The 17,997-nt window shown below is 47.7% G+C and overlaps 1 protein-coding gene across 1 annotated transcript; it reads right to left on the bottom strand.

Annotated features, from left to right (window-relative positions):
• Positions 1 to 334: 334 nt before the first annotated feature.
• LOC101415418 (vomeromodulin-like) lies at positions 335 to 17,296 on the bottom strand. Its single transcript, XM_071211818.1, has 15 exons — positions 17,260 to 17,296; positions 15,069 to 15,360; positions 11,702 to 12,947; positions 11,310 to 11,411; positions 9,513 to 9,668; positions 8,544 to 8,625; positions 8,139 to 8,196; positions 7,357 to 7,427; positions 5,459 to 5,605; positions 4,489 to 4,608; positions 4,088 to 4,155; positions 3,774 to 3,804; positions 2,086 to 2,146; positions 1,890 to 1,966; positions 335 to 593 (listed from the first exon to the last, which is right to left on the bottom strand). The coding sequence occupies exons 2-15, from the start codon at positions 15,343 to 15,345 to the stop codon at positions 570 to 572; spliced, it is 2,520 nt and encodes an 839-aa protein (XP_071067919.1). The 5' UTR covers positions 15,346 to 15,360; positions 17,260 to 17,296; the 3' UTR covers positions 335 to 569.
• Between the last annotated feature and the right edge of the window lie 701 nt (positions 17,297 to 17,997).

Genomic DNA, 17,997 nt, shown 5'->3' with positions numbered 1-17,997 from the left:
GAGGAGGGGAGAGAAAAAAAAATCTTTGAAAAAAAACAACAAAACATCTGATGATGTGGATGTAGGGGAAATTGGACACTAGCAACTATATGGCTTTGGTGTTTGGCCAATATGGAATATAAAAAATATGGACTTGTGGGGGAGGGACTGAGATATAGGAATAAAATTCCTAATTGTCATAATTGTCCCTATGCACGTTAGATAAGTAATAACTGGGTTTGGTTGCCTCAACATTCATATTAATTTTTTTTTTGTCTCAAAATGTGCTTTACCAGTTGTAAACATAGGAAGACATTCCTATATGTAGGAAATGAAGAAAGATGAGCCATTTTATTGCATGAAAATAGAGTATTTATTAAAGAGATTACAGAATGCAAAACTTTTTTTTTTTGCCTTTTTGCCCTTGTTAATTCAGTGAAATGTTGATTAAAATCTAAAGGATAGTTGACATGCAATTACTAACTTTACTTGGCTTTTAATCATAAGGATGTCCGTGGCTGAATGTGCCGAGAGTTTCACAAAGTGTTGCTTTCATTTTGGAATATTCCTTGGCTTCAGGTGTGCTGGCTTCAATTTGCTGCCTGGAGATCCTTCTGTAGGGAGATAAAAGAGAGCTATGTATGTATGTATTTATTTATTTTATTTTTTTTGTCTTTGTTTATTTAAGCTGGTTGCAGGCATGGGCTGAGACAGCCAGTGCATTCTCCCTGATCACATTGTTTTTCTTAAGGATGGGAATATGGTACAAGTCAGGCCAGTGGGTGCCACAAAGATTATTTTTGGGTGATTATTGTTTTGAGTTATCAGGAAAGGAAATATATGAGGGAGGGTAGGAAACTTCCATGCAGAGCCTGAAAATGGAGCCCACCCAGAAAAAGAAGAGGTAAGAGATGAAAATTCTGGTGTCACTGTTTGGGCCCTGAATCAAGCCACTGCTGAAGCTAGCACTATCCCTGATTTTTATAGCTGCTGTTTTTGTTTCACCCAGTTTTGGTTAGGCTTTTCTGTCACAAATTTAGCATCATCTGGTCCAATCCCTTGACTCAAGGCAGATTCAGGAGGTTATGTGATTTATCCAGAGTCACTCACAGAGAGTGTTAGAGCTGGAGGTAGAAGACTTAACACAGAGGTTTGTGCTGTCTTTTTTTTTTTTTTTTAAATACCACACTCTAGTAATTGATTTGGCCAGAGAGACAGGGTAATTTGGAGGTTGAACCCAAACCAGTAATAAATAATTTCTGGAGTTCTGAGTAAGTAAAAGAAGTTGAAATTTCCCGGGCCAGGTTTTTTCCTCACTAAGCAGGCTTGTCAGGATGAAACATGGAATGGTTATCAGGGTTCCTAAACTTATTTACTCTCTCACCTAACTTCCCCAGTTCCATCCTCATGATTAAATATTTCCCCAGTGACAAAGACTGAATATAAATGCCATTGTTTTGTTTAGCTTTTTTCAGGAAGCAGTTTTTCTTTCATATTTCCTCTGAGTTCGGCGTTAGATAGGAAGTAAATAAAATTGAGTCAGGGTGGCAGAGAATAAGAGACTAGCAGGGTCTCAGGTGACAAGGCAGGGTGAGGTCAGGGATATGTAGTGGGGATGCTTTTAAAGAAATAATTGACTAGTATTCAGGTAAGTGTGAGCGCCCTTATGGTGACAGTGGGACTGACTGATTATTTATGATCAAGATTGTCTCAGTGTTAGGATTTCCATGGTGACAGCAGGCAACAAATCTGATTAGGAAGAGAGAGGAGAGATTTGAAAGGAGTTAATTGAGCAGCCAGGAAAAGACTGCCTATTTGCCTTAGCAGAAAGAACCACTACCCCTAATTCATTCCTCTGAAGGCCCAACCCCAGTGCAAAAGGAAAATATTTGTGTTTCTCTCTCTCTTACCGAAACAGAATTAACCTTGGCATCAATGAGAGGATTTGAAGTTACTCCTGTTGGTACATTCATTTGTTTCATTGTCCCTGAAATAAAGAAGGTGTGTCTTTTGAGTTGAAAGAAAAAATAATCGGGATTCATACCATCATACCTTTCCTTATGCACACTGACTCTTCTAGATGTTCAGGATATTAATTCCACATACCACTAAAACAGGACCAGAATTTCTTCTGAACTTCATTTAGCACATTTTTCACATCACTTGCCTGCAAGAGATGGAAGGAGCATTTTCATAAATAGTTCTTGTAGCCCCCCGCTGAGTCTGTACAGTGAGGGAAGCTGTCTTGGGTCCACCTGTACATGTGTCAATTCCTTCTATTGGGAAGAAGTCTGTTACAGGACATGGCTATGTGGGGAGATGGATCTCAGGTGACACCTCAGACCCATAATTCCTGAAGTTTTCAAAGTCCCTTGAGCAGCTTTTGATGCCTTAGGCGGTTCTTTGAACAAAGGTTGTTTGGGTGCCTATTTTTTGCCGGGCCTGCTCTGCCACAGGGGTGCTGTGGTGAATGGGCAGGCAGCTCCCTGCCCTCAGGACAAACACCGAGTTCATTCATTAGCTGGAAGCTGGGTTGTTACTGAACACTGTGTCCTTTGCATCCTGTCTGAGGCCCTTCCTCACCTGGTCCTTCCCTGCCGGTGCTCTATCTCCTTTCAGCATGCCCCCGCCCCAACAGGCCTTAGAATTCATGCTGTCCACCCCGTGCACTCCTGTTCCCTCTCCCGGGTGGACCCTTTTGGTCTGTGTGGTAAATCCCTACTCCTTCAGGGCTGAGTTCAGGCTTCACCTTTTCAGTGAACCTGCCTGCCTGTGGAGGACACTCTCTTCACTCTGTTTTCTTCCTCCTCTAACATGAGTGCTCTGTTCACAGCTATCTGTGTAACTCCGTCTCCCCCGCCAGGTTCTGTGAGGTCAGGGATTGTGCCTTCTATTCCCTGCTCTGAGCCTGGAGCCTGGCACATCATGGCTGGTTGGTAAAGTTTAGATGGAGGGAACCTGGGCTCGTGTCGACTCTGAGTCTGCTGCTTCACCACCTCCACACTATCTCGGGGCAGACGTATGGGATCACGGCAGTAAACCCACACTCACCAGGTTGCTCACCTCTGGGTGCCTAACGTCTGGCTTCACCCAATGTGTTGCTATCTGACTTGGAATGATTTGGCTATTTATGTGTTTATCTGCCTCCCCTGTATACTAGAAAGTGAGCTCTTGGAGTCAGAGACCTTGTCATTACTTCATGCTCTCTTCACAGGACCTGGCACGTAGTAGCTGCTCATAAAACATTTGTTGAATGACAGAATGAACATGCTCATGATCCAGTGGCTTACACGTGGGGTTGGTTGGTGAACTCAATATTGGTTTCCCTCTGTGTGCCTGAAGCCTAACCCCTGGGCCCTGCCCTCACTCTCCTGACTCCCCTGCCTCCTACCACAAGCTTTTCTGGTGCCCCATATGCTTGTTCTGCAGGACACAGGTTGGGAACCACTGATGTGCAAACTGAGGCCAGGGGCAGCTGGGCTTGTTTCTGAAATGCTCCCAGGGGTGAGGCAGCGGATCCCAAGGCTAGCTGGTACATCAGTCACGCAGGACACTTGAAAAATACGATGCCAGGTCTTTAGGTCTTGGCTGAATGTGGATCTACAGGAGTGGGCTTGGCAGCTGTGTTTTAAGAGCTTCCCAAGACAGCCTTGGTTTGGAGTTGGCGGACCAGTCGTCATTTTGTCTGTAATCTAGTCTGCATGAACTTTTTCTTTCTCAGAGTGCCTGTGTCACTGTCAGGCATGAAAATAATTTCACATGTAGTAAATAAATAAACTGAAAAGTTAACTTACAGACGTAGGGGGTGTCACGTTGTGTTTAAGACTGTCAGGAAACAAAGTACAAGGAAAGATTAGTTTCATATAAAAAATACCACCCAATTCTAAGGTAAATTGTTAGCGAAGTAGCTTCTTAGAATCATTTATGCACTGGAAAATACTGTGCAGAAACACTAAATTTGAGTTTAAAACTCTCTCCTGACTTTCCTATCATTATCCAAGTGTTTTCCAAGGCCTTTTGATTTATCCTTCTCATGTGATTTGTATCAAGTTCCTGATATTGCTTCTCAAAATAAATGTTAGGATGATTATGCAGTGATAGACAGTACCTTGAAAGCGTCAAGCGTGGGTTCATTTTGCCTTCTGAAATCTTGGTGTCACATAAGATGACAAGAGTCTAAATTAATATAAAAGGAACATAATTAAAAAAAAAAAAGACCATGATCTGGCTGCTCAATAAACCTGTCACATCTTGAGATGACCCACAGGGTCCCGAGTCAGGACCAGGACACAGGCTGCCCAGCCTCATCCTTGTACTTTTTCAATCCTCACCTTGTACTAGGCGCCCCCGCTCAGCAGGTCTCCCAGACCTGGGGACACCAAGACATGTGGGCCTCCGGGCCTTGGCAGTAGTCCCACTGCCCCCCAAGAACACTCTTCTTTACTCCCAAACCTTGCTCCTTCTAGTACCTCCTCACAGCTCATCTTAATTTCTTTTCTCAGCACTTACCGTTTCTCCGTTGGCAACAACTGCACCATTCTTTTCCACAGTTACGGAATATGAGGCTTGGATGGCTTTTCCTGATTTGTATGAGTAGGTTACTGTAGTGATGGATCCAACCAGGTTTTTCTGTTATAAAGGAAGTAGCCATTTAGAGAGTGGAGGGGTAGGAGGACTTTAGAGTATTATGAGACATTTGTCCATCAGTCAATTCATTCTTTCAAATATTTCTGGATCCTCTCACATGAGTTAGGCTCCTAGCTGGGTGCTGATGAGTTGGATGGGACTACAACAGATAAGGTCTAATTCAAACATGGTCCTTTATCTTAATTCCTTTCTTGAAATGGGGTATAAAACTCATAAACTTTTTTTTTTTTCTATTCTGCCTCATACTTTCTGATGTTTCTTTCTTTCTATGCCTTTGTGGCAAGACAGTTTGGGCATTGATCATTTTGGGAGACTTGGCACCATAGAAAACAGTCAATTAACAGTAGTTTTATTAGTAGCGGATTTATTATTACTACTGCTACTATTCATTCTACCCACTTTTAGGGCCAAGAGCAAATAAATACCTCACATGTAGATAAACTCATTCATTTCTAGTGCTGTGACTGTGAGCAAGTTATCTCTCACTTTGCTCATCTATAAGGAAATATGTACATCCTAGTACTGTTATGAGGAAAAAATGAAATTAATTATGTAAAGACACCTGGCTGAGGACCTGGCCCAGAAACAGCCCTCAGTCAACACTACTTGCTCTGTGTCTCTGGCCTCTGCCCCCTGCTTTTCTCAGAGGGAACCAAGACCACTTACATGTTAATTGAGGAAAAATATGTATCCTGCAGCATCTCCCCATGTTTGTCTCTGGGACGACTTCCCAGATACCCATTGGCATGTTCAACTTCTCACTCTTAGAGGCTGACAGACTTGGTTTCAGCAAAAGGAAAGTGGCGTCAGGAGCCGGGTGGACAATGCTTACCGCCTCATATTTCGGCCGGGCACAGTGAGTGATGATTTCTCTGACCAGAGTGTGGCTCAGAGTTAGGGAAACGTTGGCATTTTTAGGATCTGGAGGCAGGCGACTTCCAGGCACAGGGCTTGATTTTCCTTTAAAGACCACATCGGCCTAGAGAGAGAACAGAAAGACCCCTCTCATCAGGTGTGACTAGCACCAATTTCAACATCCTCGGAGGCCCGGCCGTGATGCCAGAGTGGGGCGGGCGGGTGTACGCTGCGCCACAGAATGAGTGTGACCTCTGGCGGCTGACCTCCCCAGCCTGGGGTTGGGGAACTGGCGGGATCTGTGGTGACTGAGGAGCACGAGCCCTTTCCAATAGAGGACCACAGCTTGGCTCCAGTAGATTGTGGCCTCGAAGCAGTTGGCTCAGGGTACCCAGACCTTTGACTTTTCCAAGAGAAACCCAAGTCCTTATATTGCATGTGAATTCCGCCTTTTAAAAGCATTGCTGCCAGAAAGGTAGGTGTGTCTGCATGCCTGTACATACGTCCTGCTCCCCACCTTTCCTTCTGCTGCTCTCCCAGCCTGAAATGCCTTCCTTTCTTCCCTTTCTGCAAAATTACATTTCAAGCCATCTTTTTATGAAATCTTTTCCATGAGATTCCGGCCTCCATTCATTTATTTTCCTTTTATATGTATTTACTCTCTGCTTATAAAATGCAAACCCCATATAAAGGAAATTTGAAAAGTTCAGAGTAAACTCTGAACAGGGAGAAAAAAATTCCTGTGCAGTGAGGTTCATATTTCTGCAAGTCTTTATTGACACATCTCACTTAACTTTTATTTTGCTTTTTAAGGGAAGCAGATTTGGCTTAACTGATAGAGCATCTGCCTTCCACATGGGAGGTCCTGGGTTCAAACCTAGGGCCTCCTGACCCATGTGGTGAGCTGGCCCATGCTCAGTGCTGATGCGCGCAAGGAGTGCTGTGCCACACAGGGGTGTTTCCTGTGTAGAGGAGCCCCACATGCAAGGACTGTGCCCTATAAGGAGAGCTGCCCCGTGCGGAAAAAAAAAAAAAGCACAGCCTGACCAGTAGTGACGATGTACACATGGAGAGCTGACGCAGCAAGATGACGCAACAAAAAGAGACACAGATTCCTGGTTCCGCTGACAAGAGTACAAGCGGACACAGAAGAATGCACAGCGAGTAGACACAGAGCAGACAACTGGGAGGGCAGGGGGGAAGGGGAGAGAAATAAATAAAAAATCTTAAAAAAAAAAATTGGCATTACCTTCATAAGCATTTCTGCATACCTTAAGAACTTTGTAAACATTTCTAATGATCTCACACTTAGCTTAATTATTCTCTTTTTATTGGTTTCCAGTTCTCTTGTTTTGTTTTGTTCTCTTTTCCCACCTTTAATACCTGTGTGTCTTTGAGCTTAAATATATCTGTACTTAGAATGTTTGTTTTCAATTGATTCCCAGATGTTCTGCACACATGCTGGTAGATTCCAATTTAACTGTGTTAAAAAAATTGCCTTTGTTCAGTACTCCTCATTGTCTAGGTTCTGCCTCCCCTGCATGGTTGAGAATGGGTGGGTGGGGAGAGTCCACACTCTTTCTTTTCTTATGTCTTACTTTCTGAGTGCCTAAACCATTGCTGGGCATATCCTATGGGCTCAAGAAATAGTTGTTTTTGGATTGCTCTCAGAGCATTGCTACCTTGGACTGGGAATGGAAGAGAAAACATGGCTAACCCTGTGTTATGGGTGAAGCATGGGAGATTCAGCCTGTTAAAGGTCTGGGATCCCAGAAGTGATGAAGCCTGGTTTGTCATGTCATTTGAATATATGTCCTGACTTCTGGGATACCTGCAACCTTTGAAAGAACCGTCTTATGGAAAAATGTCACTTACACAATACGTGATTGAGAGACCATCTGTGGAAATCTTGGCGTCTTTAACTCGGTACTTGAACAGGCCAGTAGCTGCCGGCAAGAGGAAAGAGAGAGCATGTAGAGACCACTGACACCTGCAGACAGCTGCTGTGCCCTGGACTCGCTGCTGGACATGAAACAACGGGGATCCTCCTATTCCCCGTCCCAGGCCAGACAGCGGTACCCTTTCTGGCTTCTCCTCATATGTCTGGGTGCAGGCTGCATGGGGAGCCGACCCAGGACTTGACCATGTCCATGATCTGCCAAACCTCCAGGGGCTAGGGAAAGGCTTACTGGTCTGACCACATGTTTTATCTACTCTGGGGCTTGGGAAATGCACTGATTTCCTGCTTCGGTGTCTTTTCGGTGTCTTTCCCACCAGGTCTTGTCATCCCCATTTCTCTGGATAAACTTGAGGACACTGGAGGGATTTTCTGTTTCTCTCAGGGTTGAGGGGCTGGGACTGATCCTCACTATGCATCCATAAGCTTGAAGAGCATTCGGGGTTGGGGAGCTGCAGCAGAGACTCCAAGGGGCTCTTTGTTGAGTTCTGCTGCTGGAAACAAAGTGGTTCAGGAAAAGCAGGTAGGTTGTGACATGTTCTGCCCTACAGGCTGGAAGGAGTGTTGGGGAGCTTGGAGGTGCATCTCACAGCATCGTCCTTTCCTGTCTGTCACCCAGCATGACCCATAAGGAGCCTCAGCCATCTCCCTCTCCCCATTGTGCTAGGCAGCCTCAGCCTGATGGGGAGTTTGTACTCACAGTTCTTGCACTCGTTGAAATCACTGAAATCAATGTCATACGATTCTGATTCTTCGCTCTGTGAAAACACCACCTGTTAGCTTTGCAAACAGGCCTGGCTGCCTTCTTGCTTCCCTGCCTCTTCCTTCCCTCCCCTGCTTTTCTTCCCTTTTCCTGTCCTGTTTTCTTTGGCTTTTGGGAGGCAGCACTCATCCCCACCCTCCAGCCTGAGGCAGTCTTCGGAGTGAGAGGGTCTTTGGGCCAGAGGGGCACTGGTTCCTGAGTGTTGGGTCTTCTGGAGGCCTGGCGTCTTGTTTATGAGCCTCTCCCTGCATGAGGCCTTATCTGAGGGAAGGGCTTCTCCCTGTCCCTTCCTCCACAGGAGCTAGTCCTCCCAGCTGGTTTCTCCCTTATCCCAGGACTTACAGCTGCTTTCAGGTCTGCTGTCAGCAGTGTAGGAACCACGCTATCCAAGGGCACAGGCACAGGCAAAGGCAAAGAATCAAGGCTGAGAAAGAGACATGTAGAAAACCATGTGATGCTTGCATTTCTAGGTTTTGCCCAAACATTGAGTCAAACCCACCCCTTGATGACAAAGCTGCAATGATGTCCTACTGCTTAATATGTGCAGACTCCAGAGCCCTCTCACCTTCTGCTTCAGTCATTCAGACAGATGCAAGATTACTTAGCAAAAGTACCAAAGCACATGACATCTGTCCCTGCAATCCCAGTTCCAGGAATTCATCCTTCCAATTCCTGTGTACTTGTCCATGCCCTTATTCATTGGAGTTGGGGAAAAAAGCAACTATTTATTGATAAGGGACTGGTTAAATAAATTACAATGCATCTCCATCCTGAAGTACTAGGCAGCCATAGAAAATGAGGATGCTCTTTATATACTGATACAAGAGCATCTCCAAGCTATTTTTTAGGTAAAACAAAGTACAATAAGGTTTCTAGAGTATCTGTACCTGTGTTTGTATATATACACACACCAATATTTACTTGCATATGCAAATGGCTTCCTTGAGACAGAAGAAACTGGCTCTTTTAGTTGCCTTTAGGGAGAATAATTAGCTAGCTGGGACACAGGGGTAGAAGGGAGACTTTTCACTGTAAACCCTTTTGTAATTTTTGAATTTCCATCCAGGTGAATGTACTATTAGGCCAAAAATAGAATTAAAAACAAAAAGTAAACTTATTCAGTGGGAATGCCCAGAGAAGTGAGGGAAATCTATTCTCAAACACAGTGGGCTATCCCTCAGCAGAGACCCCTCACCAGTGGGTTGAATGAGCTCATATCTGAGGGTGTTACCAGTGGGGGACATTCAACACACATGCCAGTTGATTCGGAAAATGCCAAAACAGAAAACAAAACAAAACAGTCTTACGTACACGTTCAATATCTGAAGGCTCACTTTCTTGGCTACGATGTCTTTGCTCTGGACTTGAAGCTTGACACATTGGGTGTCGTTTGTGGCAATGCTAATTTCCAGAGCTATTTCCCCTTCCACTTGAAATCCCAGTATACCGATTACGGGTCCAAGTAGGCTGTGGAGAACAAGATGCAGGTGAAACCAGCCTAGCCCTAAGTGTGGCTTAGGCCAAGGGAAAGACATTTTAGACAACAGCCTCAAGCATCTTCCAGACTCTTCTAGGGAGGGAAAGTTCTTTCCAGTAAATATGCCTTAATGCTAGCTGTCTCCCTACACAAAGGAAAAAGGTTCAGAAACATGCTAATGAGACTTATCCCTTTCTCTCTTGGGAATGTTCTTTCTGGAACACTAGTGGCAATGTAGTGGTGGTGTTTATTTGACAGAAATTTGCTTCTGTCCTTCAAAATAAAGATTTTTACACAATATTTCCTTTCATTCCCCTTATCCCTGCCATGCAACCACAGTCTTTCTATTTACATCAACATCAGTGACAATCGGTGCCCAGCACAGTGCCAAGCTCACTGAAGGTGCTTCCTAAACAGGTGAGGAACAGTGAGGAAAGTGTCACGAGCCGGCTGATTTGAAGTCTCCTTGTGTCCTTTAGCATTTTGCACAGAGCCTGGCTCATCATAGACATCCAGTAAACATCTCAGGCTCATGTGAATACAAAAATCAGTTTGCTAACCAGCCGAAGGGAATTCTTCTTTTGTTGGGGGCCCAAGGCAGACTTGTAATGAGAAGGTTCACTATTAGGCCCGGCACCCCTGGCTGTCTGGTGTAGCGGATGGCAGCCTAAAAATAACCCACCCATTACCAGAGTCTGGTTTGATTCATGGTGGGACATTCTGGACAAAGCTCTTCCTGACACTGCATACTGTAATGGCCACATGTGGGGGCTTCAGAACCAGCAAGCCTGGGTTCAAATCCTGTTGCTGCCATTTTTTAGCTGTGTGACTTCGAACAAGTTACGTAACTGGTTTGGTCCAAGTTTCCTGGTCTAAGATAGGACTGCTTTCCTGATAATGTTGAGAGGCTAGATGAGTTCACAGGCATTGAGCTGGTGCTCACTGTGTGAGCTATTAGTGCGGTGTCCAAGCAGCCGTCTCCTTTCAGTGTGGTTGCCTTGCCCTGCTGATGTCTTTTGTGTGTCCCGAACTCTGTTGACATGACCCTCTTCCCTCTAGTTAAGGCTCATGAAGGATAGGGACAGTATCGAGTCCCCTCTTTTGGGCTCTGTGCAATGTCTGACCCAGAATGGTGGTGAGTGAATGAATGAATGCATGCATTCGTGCCTGTTTAATAGCTCCTTGACAACAATGAAGGCATTTTAGTCATCTTTGTTTCTCCCACAACTACCTCGGACTGTGCTTTGTGCAAAAGCAGACTAATTCTCCTTTGTGAGTCCAACTTATCTGGAAGGAACATTTTTTGCAATTCCAGCACAGACATCACAACAAGATATGTTCTCTGTGGTCTGTTTCTCTTGTCATGCTCTATACTTAAACTTGTGGAGACTTTGTGTGGACATCTGGATTTTGGCTTTGCTTACCCTGCTTGGAAGATGGGGCTCTGTGGTGTCATGTTTCTGCCTGGCACCTCTGGGCTGGGGGTCAGCGGAGGTGTCCCTGGGTGCCCAATTTGCCTAAACCTCATCCATCTTGATGTACTCAGTGTTGTTACCGCCTGGCCCTTGGACATTGGAACTTACTGCCCTTGACCAGTCAGACCCGGCTTAACGGGTAGGAAATCGGCTTACCCTTGTCCACCTAGGGAGACCGTAAAGCTGGCCCCGGCAGAGATCCCATTGTCATTTGTGCTCAACGTCAGGTTCTCCACAATCACTCCTTGAACTGTTAGTCTGAAAAGTGACAGAACTGAGAGTCAGTCCTGGCTCAAGAAATCAGACCCGACAGCAGGAGAAATGCCTTTGCAAGCCAGTTAACCACCCATCACCGCCATTCCCCCTGCCCCCGGCCAGTTCCTTAAACTAAAGAACTCTTGGTCATAATTCACGCGGAAAGGTAACAGTGTCAGCACAGAGCGATTATATCACTTTGTGAAAATATGATCTTCCCTTTAAAAAGGAATGTTGCATCCAAACAGCTGCTTTCTTGTGCCACAAATCTTTTGGATCAAGGAAGCACTTACGTGTTCAGGAGATCCTCCACCAGGCCTTTTGACAGCAGGCCGTCGAGTGCACCGTTGACGCCCGGCGGCACGACTCCGTTCAGCACGCCCTCGGCGGCCCCGCCCAGCACGCCCCCTGCGGCCCCGCTCAGCACGCCCCCTGCGGCCCCGCTCAGCACGCCCCCTGCCGCCCCGTTCAGCAGCCCGCCGGCGGCACGGTTCAGCAAGGCCCCGGGGGCCCCGCTCAGCACGCCCCTGGAAGCTCCGCTCAGCAAGCCCCCGGCGGCACCGCCCAGCAAGCCACTGGAACCACCGCCCAGCACGCCTCCGACCGCACCGCCCAGCGCGCCCCTGGAAGCACCGCCCAGCAAGCCACTGGAACCACCGCCCAGTACACCTCCGACCGCACCGCCCAGCGCGCCCCTGGAAGCACCGCCCAGCAAGCCACTGGAAGCACCGCCCAGCAAGCCACTGGAACCACCGCCCAACACGCCTCCGACCGCACCGCCCAGCGCGCCCCTGGAAGCACCGCCCAGCAAGCCACTGGAAGCACCGCCCAGCACGCCTCCGACAGCACCGTCAAGCGCGCCCCTGGAAGCACCGCCCAGCAAGCCACTGGAACCACCGCCCAGCACGCCTCCGACGGCACCGCCCAGCGCGCCCCTGGAAGCACCGCCCAGCAAGCCCCCGGCGGCACCGCCCAGCACGCCCCCGGCGGCTCCGCCCAGCACGCCCTCGGCGGCTCCGCCTAGCAAGCCACTGGAACCACCGCCCAGCACGCCCCCGGCGGCTCCGCCCAGGAAGCCCCTGGAAGCCCCGCCCAGCGCGCCCCCTGCGGCCCCTCTCAGCACAGCCCCGGGAGCATCGCTCAGCACGCTGTCGGCTGCAGCGCCGAGCACGCCTTCGGCCGTGTCTTTGAGCTGGTCAACTCTGTTCTCTACGCCGCCGGTTGGTTTGTTGCCCTGTGCTTCTTGGCCATTGGGAGGGTTAGCGGCTTTTGAGCCCCGTGGTTGATTTGGAGGATTGTCGCTGCTGCCCTGGCCCAAGATACCTCCAAGGCCGATACCTCCAAGGCCAATACCTCCAAGGCCGCCACCTCCAAGGCCAATACCTCCAAGGATATCGAGAGATGAAGTGACATCTAATAGAGACAGCAGGCCCTGGGGATCCGACACTGAACTCAACACGGTGCCGAGCATGCCACCCAGGTTAAACTTCTCAGAGAACATCAAGTTCTCAATATGCACGGGCAGGGAGGCGTTCAGATCTGAAAAGGGACAGGAGAGACCATTCTTTGAATTGAGGGATCAAATGGAAATTTCTCTCATGCCTCCTGGGTTTAGCAATCCCTGCTATCTGCCCACCCCTAAAGCAGCTTGTTGACTCCTGATAATACCCGTGTCCTTGTATTAACACCTACTTTGTGGACAGCCTGGTGTTAATCCTTTCCCTTTAGAGCGAGTTGGATGTGGAGGGTAAAGACCTAGTTTGGCTTTGGAGTACAGCAATCCAGGCTACAGTCTGGGCTCTATCCCTTGGAGGCTCCTCGATGGAGGCAGAAGGAAGGCGAGTTGAGGTAGACCAGTCAACTGGGAGAGCTGGTAAAGTCAAGACGGTCCTATGCTAAGGTGCTGCCCTGGATGGCCTGAGTAATCAGGTGGGTAAGAAGAACAATTAAATCTGAATGGTGGTCAACGTTGCTTGCTTTGGAGAATGAACTTAACTGAACTGCAAGACACCATTTCTCACCAGCAGAGTAGCAGGGGGAGGTCGCTGGCTAACAACAACAACTGTTGAGTTTGGGGGTTGTGGCTTTTGGAGACCTACAGCTGCTCCCCTTGCTCTCCAAATGGAGAGCAATTTGCCGGTGTGGAGTAATGTAGAAGCACTTCCATCCAGGTTTATACCTGAGAAAATCTCATACTTGTACCCTAGGAGAGCCATCCTGGAGTGTCCAGAGCAGCAGTTGCTTCAAGCAGCAAGATTGGAAAAAACTAAATTGAATAGATGAGAAAATTGTAGACAACATAGGTGAAAATGAATGGACAAGAGATTCTCATTTCAACATTGGATGAATCACCTCACAAAATTAAAGTTAAGTGTGAAAACGAGCATGGCACCGTTTCTATAAGGTTGATAACTTGCAATGCAATTTTGAATGTTGATAAAGAATATCCACATGGCCTAAAATCTCAAGAAATTGCAGGAGAAAACTAAATGTTGCATTCCAGTTGGAGGCTGCCTGTGGAGGAGAGGGAGGGGGCTGCAGCCTCGGAGAGGCCTGCCAGAGCCTTGAGCTGTCCTGTCCTGCTGCTTTAGTCCTTAATCTAGGGGGAGGGTGCACGGGTGTTGGTTTTTTGTCTCCTTTAACTTTTTTGTATTTCTGAAAGTGGCGATAACAGCCTCAGAATCACTGGATGATGGCTACACAACTGTCCTTTTTAAAAATCACTTTCTGAACTTCTCCATATATTTGAAATATTTTCTAATAAGAAAGGATACCTGGAAAAGTAGAAGCAAATGTTTTTCAAGAGGCAAAACAGTAGATGGTGGAGTTTTGGGACTGGGTGGTGTGGCCCATCAGCAGGGGCGGAGACCCCATCTGTCACACCTCTCTGGATCCTGGAAGTTTGTCTGAGGCGGTGGCTGCAGACAGCCAGTCCAGTGGAGCCCTGAGGACTCTCCTGCTGGCCTTCGCTTGCCAATGAGTTCTACCCCATCCCATCCGCCTAACTGGAGTCACTTCTTCCCTGTGACTTGGCATTCTGGAGCTCCTCTGCTCTTAGCCCCTGAGAGGTTCCTGGGGGGACAGAAGCCCCATCCCCCAGTGCAGGAAGCTGAGACTCAGGGAGGGAGTCAGAAAGGAGCTTGGAGGGAGCCTGGTCGTGGAGTTTGGTGGTAGATATTGGATTTTCCATTTCCTGGCTCTCGATAAACCAGGTTGATCTTTTCCACACCTGTGGGAATCTTGGTTGAGCACCGGGGCCTGGCAGTGAGAAATTGTGGGACCGTATGGCACAGCCTTCAGTCCTGATACTGATGATAAAAGGCAGGCAATAAGACCTGCAATGCAGATTGCTGGGCCCCAGTGCTCCCTTCCCCAGGATTGCTTAGGCCATTCCTACCCGCAGTGTGGGCTGTGGGCAAGCAGCAGCTGCAGTGGCCTGGAGGTTCCTAGAATTCTGGTTCTCAGGCCCACTGCTGTATGGTTGCAGCAGAATGCCTGGGAGTGGAGGCCAGGAATTCCTTTAATTAGGAAGATTCCGAGGTGATTCAGATGCCCCTTCATGTTTGCAGGTGTAACTAGCCCTTTGGGCTTAGTAATGAGGAAGCGTGTGTAGGAGTAGAAGGGGGTCAGCGGTATGTAGGAGAAATAATTCTTACTTACATTCTAAGAGTCTGCTTTCAGATAGGTGGTACTTGGCCACTACTGGACACGCGCCTTCTGCAGTCCCCGCTGGTTGTTTACTGGGTGGGTGGGCTTTTGGGATTGACGGTCGTAGGGGGCGTTGGGGGATCTCCATGGGTAACAGAGGAGTTATTCTACTGATGTCGGGCACAGAAGGGACCCTGGCAAGAAGGTTTTCAGTTGTAGGTACGTTTGGGTCAAGAAATGCTTCTGCCTGGACGGTCAGCATGACAGCCAGGGCCCAGAGGGTCAGCATCTTGGCAGCCGGTATCTGCAAAGGAGGACATCATCAAACATCACATTCCCGATGGGCTGTTGGGCTGTCTGGTAAGTCGCAGGCTGTGCATATACAAGGGTCCAGCCTCATCTGGGAGGGCACCTCTCACATCATAGGTATTCTAGTCTATATATTGTATTCATGTGACAGTTCCAGCACATGACAATCAATATTTGAGCAAGGGCTCCCTTTTCTACTTGTTTTTCATCTTTGTGTAGTGGCACTTTATGGGCTAGTGGCAGCCTTAGACTAAGAACCAAGCCTGACCAAGCAGCCTGGCTTCTAGCTAACATATCCTCCTGTTAGTTTTTCTGACTTCATCCTCCTTGAGGGGACTGAAAAATTCAAGAGTGTTGATTTCAAGAGCCCTGCCTGTTTCCAATCATCTAGTAAGCAGCACCGCCTGTTGCTGGTGCATTCTTATTGTAGGCCAGGCCCTATGTGGGTATCAGCTACTCTAAATATTGAGCACAACCATAAGAGGGGAGGCCTGTGTCCCCATTTTACAGATGGTAGAACTGGAGGCCCAGAGGGGGCAATGTATTTACCATAGCCCAAGTTCCAGCCCTTAGCTGGTGGGTGGTCTTGCCTGGTCAAGATTAAGCCACCCGGTGACTCAGTCCCAGGCTTGATATGCTCCATCCCTTTGATCATTGGACTGTCCTGGCATTTAAGCTCAGTGTTCAGAGGCCAGAGCCATCTCCGTGTGCAGACATTTCAGTCTTTTCAAAACCCATCCCCATTGTTCCCAGGAGGGGATGGGGCAGGGCCAGATGATGGGCATTCCCAGGCCTCACTATTGCATTTGTGGCTGGCACAGGTGGACGCCTGTTTGTTGATGGAAAGATCAGGTCAACCCATTCAACCATCCTTTCTCTGGCCAATCCTGTGTACAGGGCCCTGCGTGGTCCTGCTGACCACGGGGCATCTGGCATCTTCCTCTTAGCTGGGTTTGAGCAACCACACCTATAGGTGAGTGTGTGAAGCTCTGCTCCAGCTCTGGTTGCTGGGCAATGTTCTACACATCTGCTTCTGAGCCCTTAGTGTGTACTGGTCAGTGTGCTTGGCACTTTACCTGCAAAATCTCATATAACCCTCCTAGCAAATCCAGATGCTAGATATTATTATTTCCCCCATTTCTGGATGAGTAGGCAGCAGAGCTGGAATCCAAACCCAGTCTGAAACCCGCATTGGAGTCCAGATCTGTTTGCTGTGTGACTGTGGAAGACCTCCTTCCACCCTGACCCTCAGAGTCCTCTGATTCCAGAATTCGATCCATCTCTTCCTCTCTGATTAAGGTTCAGGGGTAGAGACATGGGTTGTAACCAGCCAAAATTTTATAATGAAATTGGGGTTGCTGACTTTTGCCCTTGCCTTCATCAGTATTAACAAAAGCAACCCAAGTACCATCTGCCGCAACCACAAAAGGAGCTGTTTTTGCAGAACTGTAGAGGACATAATCTGAAACCTTTACATTGACTAAATAAGGATTTATGAAAAAAAAACTTCACATTTTCATTATTTTTCACATTTTACCCATATGTGTGAGAAGTTAGAATGTTATGTCTTAGACAATATATAAATAACCTTTCAGGAAAAAATAAACAAACTTGTGCCTGTGTCGATGGCAATATTGTTAGACACTAACTTGTGCGGAACTTTGAGAATCCTACTAATAAATTCCCCACTCTCTTAAAAGCAGTTGCATCATAGGCAATTATTAAGCCCCTGCTGTGTGCCAGGCAGAGGGCTGTGCATTTCAGCAGGGAAGTTTATAAAAAGAATGGAAACGCATAACCCTAATTTTTGGTCCTTCCACAAGCTCTCCTATGCTTGCTCCTGACTCAGAATTCCAACCTTCTCTTTCAAGCATATGACGCAGCGAGTTCTTACCTTGCCCAGTGCTTGGAAGCTGCCTCTCCTCCTGCTCCTGCTTCTGACCTGTCAGTGGGAAAGATGCATCCCCCTTTTATAGCCCAAAGTCTCTTGGAGAAGTCATCAGGTGTGAAGGCATATATGCCAAGTGTGCTGATAAGGGGTGGCGTGATACAGGCTGTCTTCCAACGTCAACATCTACTAATTGTCGTGACATTTGTCAGTGACTTCCTGAAAGATGTCCACAGTGCTTGGAGCTATTTGGGAGTGGGCAACCAGGCCAGGAATCTGCCATCTTCCTTCTTGTAAACCTCGGTGGGCCAGCCATGAGGGTGCTGGGTAAATGACAGAGCAAAGGGGTCAGCAAGGCTGGCATGTGCTTACCAGGTCAGAGCCCTAGATGGGGCCAGGATGGTGCCCTGGGCATAGCCAGTGCTCAGCATGGGAGTGACTTGCCCCCATTTTCTGCCCGTGAATGGCTGAGCAGGGCAGATTTGGCTCTGAAATCAGATGTTCTGGGTTCAAATCCTGACTGGGCCACTTACCAGCCATGTGAGCTTGGGCTGCTACTTAACTTCTTTGAGCTTCCATTGTTCTCATTCATTTATTTCTTTTGACAAATGTGCCAGGCCCTGTGCCTGGTACTGTGCACACAGCAACTGGCAGTACCCAGTTCAGGCTCTGTTCCTGTGGAGCTCCAGTTTAATGAGGGTGACAGAAATTCAATGTGCATCATCTATTGATTGAGGGCCTCAT

Source organism: Dasypus novemcinctus, chromosome 24 (genome assembly GCF_030445035.2).
Source record: "Dasypus novemcinctus isolate mDasNov1 chromosome 24, mDasNov1.1.hap2, whole genome shotgun sequence".
Classification (NCBI taxonomy): domain Eukaryota; kingdom Metazoa; phylum Chordata; class Mammalia; order Cingulata; family Dasypodidae; genus Dasypus; species Dasypus novemcinctus.
The sequence above is the reverse complement of the archived record's forward strand: the minus strand, read 5'-3'. Positions and strand labels throughout refer to the sequence as shown.

Coding starts and splice junctions, on each gene's coding strand:
- LOC101415418 (XM_071211818.1), bottom strand. CDS start 15,345: ATGCTGACCCTCTGGGCCCTGGCTGTCATGCTGACCGTCCAGGCAGAA. Junction 8,626..9,512: donor AGCCTTCAGATATTGAACGT/GTACGTAAGACT, acceptor TCTCTTTCTCAG/CCTTGATTCTTTGCCTTTGC. Junction 2,147..3,773: donor ACGTGACACCCCCTACGTCT/GTAAGTTAACTT, acceptor CATCTCTTGCAG/GCAAGTGATGTGAAAAATGT.